At 39.3% G+C, this 12,061-nt stretch overlaps 1 protein-coding gene across 1 annotated transcript in view; it reads left to right on the forward strand.

Moving 5' to 3' along the window:
- The first annotated feature begins 671 nt into the window (after positions 1–671).
- Positions 672–12,061, forward strand: part of NUP210L (nucleoporin 210 like) — a 66,844-nt gene continuing 55,454 nt past the window's right edge. Inside the window, exons 1-7 of the mRNA XM_028488812.2 lie at positions 672–776; positions 1,653–1,746; positions 2,301–2,451; positions 4,156–4,288; positions 5,424–5,582; positions 10,616–10,684; positions 11,299–11,405. Of these exons, the coding sequence (XP_028344613.1) occupies positions 752–776; positions 1,653–1,746; positions 2,301–2,451; positions 4,156–4,288; positions 5,424–5,582; positions 10,616–10,684; positions 11,299–11,405 (738 nt within the window). The 5' untranslated portion in view covers positions 672–751. The remainder of the gene's footprint in view (positions 777–1,652; positions 1,747–2,300; positions 2,452–4,155; positions 4,289–5,423; positions 5,583–10,615; positions 10,685–11,298; positions 11,406–12,061) is intronic.

Raw genomic sequence — 12,061 nt, forward strand, 5'->3', positions numbered from 1 at the left:
AGGGGACACGGGTTGGAGCCCTGGTCCGGGAAGATCCCACATGCCATGGAGCAGCTAAGTCCGTGTGCCACAGCTACTGAGCCTGCACTCTAGAGCCCACGAGCCACAACTACTGAGCCCACGTGCCACAACTACTGAAGCCTGCGTGCCTAGAGCCCGTGCTCGGCAACAAGAGACGCCACCGTGATGAGAAGCCCGCGCACAGCAGTGAAGAGTAGCCCCAGCTCACGGCAACTAGAAAAAGCCCGCAGGCAGCAGCAAAGATCCAACACAGCTAAAAATGAATAAATAAATTAATGAATTAATTTTTTTAAAAGTAATATAGAATGTAAGGATAAAGTATATTCCTTTGAAGTGAATATATTTAATTTTATTACTGTTTTAAAATTCTTATTTTTCTCATTTTTCCATGGATGAATGAAAACATCATTATAGATCAGTGTTTGGGAATCACTAGTCTAGTGGCTCTTTTTGTAAACAGATGCTTTTATATTTTGTTGCTATGCTGTTTTCTTCCACAGGTTGAAAGGAACTGTTACAGCCTTTCTTTTTCTTAGTATTTAGAATAAGCTCCTGAGTGTATGAGACATTTAAAAGATTCATGACCTGTTGAACTAAATTCTCAGTTTTGGGGTTCATTGTAGTGACTGACCATGAACTGCGCTGTGATGTTAAGGTTGATGTGATAGACAGCATTGAAATTATATCTCGAACCCGGGAACTCTATGTAGATGATTCACCACTGGAACTGATGGTGAGGGCATTGGATGCTGAAGGTAAAGAATGTCAAAGGATTCAACAAAATTACATAGAATAAACACCTTTGTGTTTAGCATTTGGAAACAGCAATTTGAGAGATAAAAGTAGATTGGAAATAATATTTATTTTCTCATATGAAGTTCATGTGCATGAGGAATTAATAATTCTGAGTATGGTTTGATGTATTAGCTACATACTTTCATTAAAATTTCCTGATTAAAATCCAGATTCTGCCACTGAGTTTTAATGGTCCCTAGATCAACAATTAAGAACAATTTTTGGAATTTACTTTTAGCTCTGTTTTGATCAGTCTACTTTCTGTAGGCCAGGAAAATTAATGTAAACCTGTGAAAAAGTTTTATAATTTTAAGTTTATCTTTCTTGCGACTGATTTTACATGCTTTTAATATACTATATTAATGTAATATGTTAAAAAAAGAACATTTAAATGCATTGCTTCTTTCTTTGTAAACTAGTAAAGAGTGATTTTTTAAATCTGAAAAATTAATGTATTAGAAATATTCAACTCTAGTTTTTATAAAAATTTTTATTGAAGGGATCAGGATTTAGAGATACCTGTCAACCCTGAGGTAGACTATAAGGTGGCCTTTATGTCGAAAGGAACAGAAAGAGTGCCATAATTTTGTCAACCAGAATTTAATCAGTTTGAGTCCTTTTCACTTTTAGAAGGCTTATACGACAACAGTACTTACATTGTTTGTGTAGGGGTCTTCCTGGTATTTGTGTTTTAATTCATTAATGATAGTGCTTCTATTTGTTGATGAAAGAAGCCTAAAAATAATTTTTTAGTTAGGTTTCCCTTTCTTGTTAAAGATACCTGAATATTTTTGAATATGTGATTCTGTCTTGTCTGCTTTTGGCTTGCTCTACAGGAAATACTTTTAGTAGTTTGGCAGGGATGATGTTTGAGTGGAGCATTGCCCAGGATAATGAATCAGCAAGAGAAGAACTGTCTAGCAAAATTAGGTAACCTTGAAATCAAACATAACCATCTGACTTTGAAGGAGACATCTGCCTTTGGGTACCACACTGAACAGCAATCATTTGTGTGGGCTTTGATAATCTTTCTATCTGGAACTTTTTGGAACAGATAAATTTATCAGGGGGAAATGTCTTTGGTAGAATGACATATGGCATGGATTTAGGTACCTTTATGATAGTTTAATTTGAGCCACTGCAGAGGAGTTCATGAGCTCAGGACTGTACAATTATTTGTCAGGTGTATCTTCTTCCAGTTTTATTGTTCAAGCTATCTACACAAGCCGAAATACAGTGAGTGGATAATAGTATGAAATATTGTCTTCAGTACCTAGTAATAGCTCTCAGACAATGCAAGTTTTAGTCCTACAACAGTTTTAGCCAGAAGCATATTAAGTTCTTTTCTTCTATCTAGTCCTTGTAGAAATTTAAAACTTTTGACACTATATAGACATTGAAGAGATTATGTTTAAAGTCTCTCAGAGCCTTTTGGAAGAAGACTCATTAATTTACTAGAAACAAACCTTATTTTATCTCTTTAGGATTTTGAAATACTCTGAAGCAGAATATTCTCCCCCTGTGTATATAGCTGAGATGGAAAAGGAAGAGAAACAAGGAGATATGATTTTGGTGTCAGGGATTAGAACTGGTGCTGCTGTTGTAAAAGTTCGAATTTCTGAACCATTCTATAAGGTAAAATGTTTGTGCTATAAACTTTCATTTAATAGTCTTGCCTATGGAATATATAGTTTTTATGTTTTTCTTAGTAGAAGCCCTCAACCTGATATGATTTGGGCCAACTGAAAAAGTCATTTGAAATGGATAAACATTTTTTAAAAACTTGTCTTCCTTAAACATGTTATTACCCAATTGCAACTGACATTTTCTCTTAAAACATGTAACTGCATTTTATTCACCAATCCTTTGAAGTGTAGGTCCAAGAACTTTGGCTGTGAGTTCACTGGTTAGAAATATACATACTTGTTCTTGCATAAATTACAGCTTCTAGTTTCTTTTTTTTTTCATTTTTCATTTTATTTTATGGTCAAGTGAAAAATTACACATGTGTGAAACAATTTGAGTGCAGAATTCTATATTTTTCAAGGATTTTTCCCTAGTCTTTTACATTTCTCACCTACATCTAATTTGATAGCAGTACATTTTAGCAGCTTACCTTTAACTTCTTTTCAAAACATTTAAATTTTTATAGAAACAACTCTTTTCATATAATGGTTTTTTAATGTAATTATAATTAAAAGTGCAACTGACATAAACAGGGTTGGGAAAAACAAATGTCTTTTGGTAAGCATTTAATTCAAGTGGCAGGAACATGTGTGGACATCTAGAGAGCAGCCTATTAACCTTGTATTGGGTAAGCCTTCACAAGAATCAATACATTCAACAAGGGATATAGAGTAACTGAATCTAATTCAGTTCACTGGAAGTTGGTTAAAAGAGTTTCCATGGCATACTGTTAAGTCTTACCTTTTCCCATTTTAGCATAGTGCCTTTTTATTTACCTACTCTTCTCCTTTAGAAAGCTTGTCATTTTCTATTCTTTGTTTGAGTGACTTAGAAAGTTAATATAGTATTAATATTCATGATCACTTGTTTTTTTAACATCCTTATTGGAGTATAATTGCTTTACAATGGTGTGTTAGTTTCTGCTTTATAACAAAGTGAATCAGTTATACATATACATATGTTCCCATATCTCTTCCCTCTTGCGTCTCCCTCCCTCCCACCCTCCTTATCCCACCCCTCTAGGTGGTCACAAAGCACCGAGCTGACCATATCTCTTCCCTCTTGCGTCTCCCTCCCTCCCACCCTCCTTATCCCACCCCTCTAGGTGGTCACAAAGCACCGAGCTGACATGATCACTTTTTAAAAATTAATTTATTTATTTATTTCTGGCTGCGTTGGGTCTTCGTTGCTGCGCGCGGGCTTTCTCTAGTTGTGGTGAGCGGGGGCTACTCTTCCTTGCGGTGCTCGGGCTTCTTATCTCGGTGGCTTCTCTTGTTGCGGAGCACGGGCTCTAGGTACGCGGGCTCTAGGTGCGCGGGCTTCAGTAGTTGTGGCTCGCGGGCTCTAGAGTGCAGGCTCAGTAGTTGTGGCACACAGGTTTAGCTGCTCCACAGCATGTGGCATCTTCCCAGACCACGGCTCGAACCCATGTCCCCTACATTGGCAGGCAGGTTCTTAACCACTGTACCACCAGGGAAGTCCCATGATCACTTTTTAAGGCTAACTGAAATTATGATCTGTGATTAAGAAAGCATTTTTTAAATCTTGATAAAATATTTTAGAAGAAACTTATTAAAAGTAAACTTTAACAAGGAAGATGACCTTGAGGATTTTGCCTATGGAAACTTTGTGTTTTTTTCCTTCTTCTTTTAGAAAGTGGCAGCAGCATTGATACGTCTGCTTGTTTTGGAGAATATATTTCTTATACCATCCCATGATATTTATCTCTTAGTAGGAGCATATATTAAATATCGAGTTGCAAAAATGGTTCAGGGAAGAATGACAGGTAAATATCTTATCTTTTCCTAAAACTAACATTTCCCAAATCCTTTCTGCTGACAAGAGAAGCAACTCCACATTATGTATGCAAAATACTTCTTTCTGTCTTTAGATTTTGTGATAAAGTACAGTTTACCCTTGAACAACATGGGTTTGAACTGTGCAGGTCCACTTATACACGGATTTTTTTCAATAAATACTACAGTACTACACGATGCGTGGTTGGCTGAGTGCACGAGTGCAGAACTGGGGTTACAGAGGGTTGACTAATATGCGGATTTTCAACTGCATAGTGGTCAGGGGGTGGGGGGGGTGGTGTCAGTTCCTCTAACCCCTGCATTGTTCAAAGATCAGCTATATTCCTTAATTGCTGTACCTGAGCTGATACTGAGCAGAGATAGTCTCCATGTCTTAAACAGGCTAATGCTACTTAGCTTCAGTGCCCATAGACATCTGAATTGTCTATTAAAACAACAACCAGGGCTTCCCTGGTGGCGCAGTTGTTGAGAGTCCGCCTGCCGATGCAGGGGTCATGGGTTCATGCCCTGGTCCGGAAAGATCCCACATGCGGTGGAGCGGCTGGGCCCATGAGCCATGGCCGCTGGGCCTGCGCGTCCGGAGCCTGTGCTCCACAATGGGAGAGGCCACAACAGTGAGAGGCCCGCGTACCGCAAAAAAAAAAAAAAAAAAACAACAACCAAAAGCTTTTATAGGGTAAGCTAGCTTTTATAGAGCAAGTGAAGAAACTTTACCAGAAGGGACTTGAATGATCTTTGCAAAAGGTGTTTATTGATAAGCTCAGTTCATTAACTAAAAAACTTAATGCTCTATTGACCCCCAAAGTCCCACTGAGTTTATAAAGTGTGCATTTGCTCCGTTAACATTAGTCCTTTACTTACTTTAGTGAGGATCCTTCCTCCTACTCTCAGTTCACTGAGTTTTAAGAATATAAGCAATACCAACAAAAAACTCATATAGTATTCTCCTCAAAATGGCTACATGTAGAAATTCATCATAGTGAGGGAAATTAAAAGCAGATTGTACTCTTATTTAGACCTGCTTCCTCTTATAATCCAACAATACACCATTGTCCGTTGGAATGGCTGCCCTCATTACATTTATGTATCTTTCATGTCTTACAGAGGTGAAATTTCCACTGGAACATTATACACTGGAATTGCAAAACCACAGAGTTTCATGTAATGTGTCTCTTTCTGGGAAAGTGGCTTTACTGGATGAGAAAACAGCCATGGTGACTGCTGTCCAACTGGGCCACGCTAACCTTGTCTTTATCCATAAAAGTATCCTTTTGCTCAAGTTTTTGCTGCCAATCTATATTTCCTTGAGCATGCTATACATGTTCCTTGGTAAAATAGTTAAGCATGATTGTAATACTACTACATTTATTTTCTATAGGTTCTATTTTTAACAAAGCACTATAAATTATTTTTGTCATAATTTCTAACAAAGGGTAGGTACAGAAGAGTAGTTGGAACTTGGAATCTGTTGACTTCAGAGCTTATGCGCAACCTCAATCAAATTATAAATAGGAGACTGGGGAAAACCGTTTGGAGGAACTTGTGTAAAGTTATTTAATTTGTTCTTTCCTATTTTCACATGAATAATTGAGAAAAGATGGTATTGTCTGAAGTGGCTACTTAATTAATATTTGTTAAATTGAGAGTAATTTTTAAAAATTCACTAAACTTGGGCTTCCCTGGTGGCGCAGTGGTTAAGAATCTGCCTGCCAATGCAGAGGACACAGGTTCGAGCCCTGGTCCGGGAAGATCCCACATGCTGTGGAGCAACTAAGCCTGGGCGCCACAGCTACTGAGCCTGCTCTCTAGAGCCCGCAAGCCACAACTACTGAGCCCGTGTGCCACAACTACTGAAGCCCATGTGCCTAAAGCCCATGTTCCACAACAAGAGAAGCCACCGCAATGAGAAGCCCGCGCACAGCAACAAAAAGCAGCCCCCGCTTGACACAACTAAAGAAGGCCCATGTGCAGTAACGAAGACCCAGTGCAGCCAAAAATAAATAAATAAATAAATATTTTAAAAATTCACTAAACCTGCTCTGTAAGATTGAACAAAGAGATACATAGAGCTCTACTATAGTCAATGAAAACAAAACAGTATAAAGATTAAAATTCTCAGAAAACTGAAATTTTCAGAAAATTCATAAAATTCTCAGTGTTTGATATTGAAATATTTCCTAGTTTTGAATCTTTGAATCTCAAATAATTTATTCAGCAAATATCTATTATATTTCTACTATATGTTCAACATTGCTCTAAGTGCTAAGCATACAGACTATTTTACTCAGGGTAGTTAGGGAAATCCTCTCTGATAAGGCCACATCAGAGCAATGAACCATACAGATATCTGGGTGAAAGAGCTCCAGGAAAAGGAAATAGCAATTGCAAAGGTTCTGAAGCAGAAGCATGTTTACAGAAGAGCAAGGAAGACACTGCTGCTGAGTGCAGAGAATAAGGGGAAAGTAGTAGAAGAGGTAATAGAGTAGGAGAGGGAGTAATTATGTAGGGCTTAGTAGGCTTAACTCTGAGTAAGAGCCTATCGGTCTTGAAAGGTACAGTATTTCTTATAGAATAGTATTTGTTAATTAGCTGGTTATATTATTTGTCTAAAACACTTAGGAGAGGTTTGGTTCAAAGTTGTTTGTTCTCTAGTCATTTTAAGGTGCCTAGGACATTTGTGAACAAATACAATAGTACCTACAAAATAAACTAAGACATTTGATATCTACTGAGCCCCAGCTGTGTCAGGCATTACCCTGAATTCCCCAGGCAGACTTATCATGATTTTTTTTTCATATTCTCAGTTCATATCGTTATTTATTCCAAAGTAGTAACTATTAAAATACACTACATTTATCTCTTGACATGGATGGTGACTATTCATAGTTTGTTCCAGCACCTGTCTTAGGGTGGCTGGTGGTACCGTTGTTCATAGAGATGGGTAATATAAAAGAAGGAGCAGGTTTAAGGGAAAAGGAAACTAGTTTAGTTTTTCACATGTTAACTTGAAGTATCTGTGGGATAGAGATCCAAGCAGAAATGCGTCTGGAGGAGAAAGGTTCAAGATGAAGACAGATATTTGAAAGTTATCAGTTTATAGCCAGGTGATAGTTGAAGCTGTTGTTGTAGACAAAATCACCTGGGGAGAATATACAGAGTGAGAGGAGAAGAGAGATGAAGACAGAACTGTGGAATGTTAGCTTGTAAGGTTCATATGCAAGAGGAGGAACTTTAAGGAGGCCCAGAAAGAATGTTTAAAAAGTAGTAGGAGGGAACTTCCCTGGTGGCGCAGTGGTTAAGAATCTGCCTGCCAATGCAGGGGACACAGGTTGGAGCCCTGGTCCGGGAAGATCCCACATGCCATGGAGCAACTGAGCCTGCACTCTAGAGCCCACGAGCCACAACTACTGAGCCCACAAGCCACAACTACTGAAGCCCGCATGCTCTAGAGCGCACATGCCACAACTACTGATCCCATGTGTTGCAACTACTGAAGCCCACACACCAAGAGCCCATGCTCCACAACAAGAGAAGCCACTGCAATGAGAAGACTGCGCACCACAACGAAGAGTAGCCCCCGCTCACCACAACTAGAGAAAAGCCCACGTGCAGCAACAAAGACCCAGCACAGCCAAAAATAAAATTTTTTTTTTTAAAAATTAACAACAACAACAAAAGTAGTAGGAGGGGGACTTCCCTAGTGGTGCAGTGGATAAGACTCCGTGCTTCCACTGCAGGGGCCCAGGTTCGATCTCTGGTCAGGGAATTAGATCCCACATGCATGCCGCAACTAAGAGTTTGCATGCCACAACTAATGAGCCGCCTGCCACAACTAAGACCCAGCACAACCAAATAAATAAATAAATAAATAAAATATGAAAAGTAGTAGGAGGGCTTTCTCTGGCGGTCCAGCGGTTAAGACTTCGCCTTCCAGTGCAGGGGGTGTGGGTTCTATCCCTGGTCGGGGAGCTGAGATCCCACGTGCCTCTCAGACAAAAAACCAAAACATAAAACAGAAGCAATATTGTAACAAATTCAATAAAGACTTTAAAAATGGTCCACATCAAAAAAAATCTTAAAAAAAAAAAAGTAGTAGGAAAACCAGGAGAGAGGTTTCATGATAACCAAGTGAGGAATTTACAAAGACAATGTTCCTCAGGTGAAATAGGCAGAGATAAAGACTAAGATAAAGACTGAAAGACTGTAGTAACCAGTAAGTCTTGGATCACTTTTTCAATAAAAACAGCCTGGCTTTAAAAAGAAGGAGGCAAAAAGGTAGAACTTTGAAAAAGGCATGAGAACTTTTTTAAATTAAGAGAAACTTGAATATGTCTTTAAGTTAAACAGAGAGATGGCAGAGATATGGAAGAAAAGAAGGCCAGTTGATGGAGTAAGATTTCTGAGGGGCAAGAGAAAATGAGATTCAGAACAGATGGAAGGATTAGATGAAAGGAAGATATCTTATTCTGATAATGGAGGAATGAACTGGTGTAGAGACCTATCGAGATCCTTTTCCTTGTCTGTAAAAACGAAAGGAATGATGTACTCCTGAATTCCTTCTAGCTCTTATATTTTATGAATACAGTACATAATGAAAACCAAACTAGACTGGCACAGAGTTGCCTACAGTGTTTAAGTGAATAGATAAAAAATAATTTTAATTATTATATCAATTGTATGTATATTAGTAGCTCATTTGGAGTACTGGGACAGCTTTAAAAGTTTGATCCCTGAAATAGATTAAATATTTTGCTTTCATTATCACTACAGATAATGTAGTGCTAAACTATAGCCTAGTGCATGACTGAATTAATAGAACTTCTAAATTAGTGTACTTTGAAATAATGAGTGTTTTCCATTAAGTCGTTTCAGAAATATATTTCTCAGAGCAGAAATAATTTCTTCTTAGCTTTTGGATGTAGTATATTTTTGAGAGCAAAGTATGTTACTAATTAGATTGTGTATAGGCTAACAGAATAAATTTTTATTTCTGCTAAAATTTTTTAAAAATATTTACTTCTGGGGCTTCCCTGGTGGCGCAGTGGTTGCGCGTCCGCCTGCCGATGCAGGGGGGCCGGGTTCGCGCCCCGGTCTGGGAGGATCCCGCGTGCCGCGGAGCGCCTGGGCCCGTGAGCCTGTGCTCCGCAACGGGAGAGGCCACAGCAGGGGGAGGCCCGCAACCAAAAAAAAAAAAAAAAAAAAAAAATTACTTCTTTGGCTATGTTGGGTCTTAGTTGCGGAGGGCGGACTCTGTTGCAGCGCAGGGGCTCCAGAGTGCATGGGCTCAGTAGTTGCGGTGACCTAAGCTTAGTTGCCCCGCGGCATGTGGGATCTTAGTTCCCCGACCAGGGATTGAACCCACGTCCCCTGCATTGGAAGGTGGATTCTTAACCACTGGACCAGGGAAGTCCCCTGCTAAAATTTAACGAAAGGGAATAATGGGTAGTATGATGTGTGACCTAGAAGTATCTTCGGTGGCAAAGAGAAAACATTTTGGTATTAAAGAATTGCCACATATAATAGAAAATCAACTAGTGATTTTTAAAACTGTCTGCAGAGCCCAAGGCAAGTTGCTGGGCTGGATGGTAAGTCATACCTCTCCCTCCCTCTCCATCCACCACTGACCATTTCTTTAGCCAGGGCAATGCCACTTTGTCCTGCTTTCCATAATGGGCTCCTATGTAAGAATTTTGCAGGAGGAAAGAGTTCCACAGCTAAATGAATATTAAAAACATGGAGCATGATCTTTTTTCTCTCATTTCATCTTCCTCATATTTGAAATTCAAGAATACCTGATTTCGGGCTTCCCTGGTGGCGCAGTGGTTGGGAATCTGCCTGCCAATGCAGGGGACACAGGTTCGAGCCCTGGGCTGGGAAGATCCCACATGCCGCGGAGCAACTAAGCCCGTGAGCCACAACTACTGAGCCTGCGCGTCTGGAGCCTGTGCTTCGCAACGGGAGAGGCCGCGACAGTGAGAGGCCCGCGCACCGCGATGAAGAGTGGCCCCCGCTCTCCGCAACTGGAGAAAGCCCTCGCACAGAAACGAAGACCCAGCACAGCCAAAAATAAATAAATTAATTAATTAATTAAAAAAAAAGAATACCTGATTCCTGTGATTGCTGAGCCCTCAGATTTTTCTCAGAATATACACATTTAAGTTTTGCTTTCCAGTGGATAATAAAAGATAGAATTTTTATCTGCTTTCATTTATGAGCTTATTTATTTATTTTTGGTAACTCATATTTCTCTTTTCACCCAACTGTAGCTCATACAATTTCCTTAAGCAAAAATTAAGATGTCCATATGCGATCTTTGTCTGGACTCCCAAATTGCACCATATATGTTGTAGAGCCTGGATTTCTAGGTATTTTTAGATAATAATTTTCAGAAAGCTGAACAGCTTAAAGTATTTCACTGAAATGAGTGCATTAAAGACTAGAGTGCTTCATTTTGAGACTTAACTAATTTCAAATTCAACCTTACTTGACATGTTTTCTCACATTGTTCCTGTTAAATGCTATCTGCAAGAGTAAAGCATCTTGAAACAGATTGTTATAAAACATGAAGCTCCATGTAATACAACGTTGGGTTAGAAAAAGAGACTTTATACAAGGAAAAAAGAAACCTAATGTCCTTAAGCCATATGAAACAATGAATCTGACTGAAAGCAGCTGAAATCTTGCCTGATATATCAGAAATGAGCAAAATTGTGGGTTTGGGGGTGGGGTGGCGTTTGTATACAGATATAAGTGAGAGTGTTTCCTTTATACCTGAGATGAGCTAAGTTAAGCCAGGATCTTTGGAACCCCAAATTATTATACAATTTTATAGAGGCAACTAAAGGATCTACTTTGGAAACCATCTCCATCTATTATTGAGTTTTGCTCTTTAAATGGCTTTTTAAAGTTTGTATTTTTTAATTCATTGTAGAAAAATGTTGGCCTCTTCTAATATTTTTGTTTCTTGATTTGTGTACAGGTTTCACAGTCCAACCTGGAGACCGTTGGAGTCTAGAGGTGGGGCAGGTGTATGTTATTACAGTAGAAGTATTTGATAAAAGCAGCACAAAAGTCTATATTTCAGATGTGAGTCTCTCTTTTGTATTTTTCTAGCCCCTTTAAGGATAACTTCTTGAGTGGGCAGTCTTTCTGGCTAGGAAGACTTTTTTTCTTTTGCTTCCAGATTTTACCTTTGGAAATGCAAGTTACTACTTTATTATTATTATTATTAAATAGTTCTATCCTTGAGGAATGCTAAACCAGAAGTAAAAGATATAATCTGGTTAGAATTATAGAAGAGAGATGAAGTGGCACCAATGATAACACTTTGGAGGGGATCCTCATTTTACAACTTCATTTCAGAGATGGTCACCAGAGTTTTATAGTGGTGAGAGTAATAGTGTGACCATTAAATGTGAAAAGTTGTAGTCACCCTCCAGTGTCCTTTTTTTTTCCCCCTGAGAACTGTCAATTTATGGAATAGCACAGATTACACTAAAATTTACATAAGCTTCGACTCTTCCTATTTTTTTGTGGCCTCTCCCGTTGCGGAGCACAGGCTCCGGACGCGCAGGCTCAGCGGCCATGGCTCACGGGCCCAGCCGCTCCGCGGCATGTGGGATCTTCCCGGACTGGGGCACGAACCCGTGTCCCCTGCATCGGCAGGCGGACTCTCAACCACTGCGCCACCAGGGAAGCCCAACTCTTCCTATTTTTGATTACTTGCCATGAATGGATCTTTC

Source organism: Physeter macrocephalus, chromosome 4 (assembly GCF_002837175.3).
Source record: "Physeter macrocephalus isolate SW-GA chromosome 4, ASM283717v5, whole genome shotgun sequence".
Lineage (NCBI taxonomy): Eukaryota > Metazoa > Chordata > Mammalia > Artiodactyla > Physeteridae > Physeter > Physeter macrocephalus.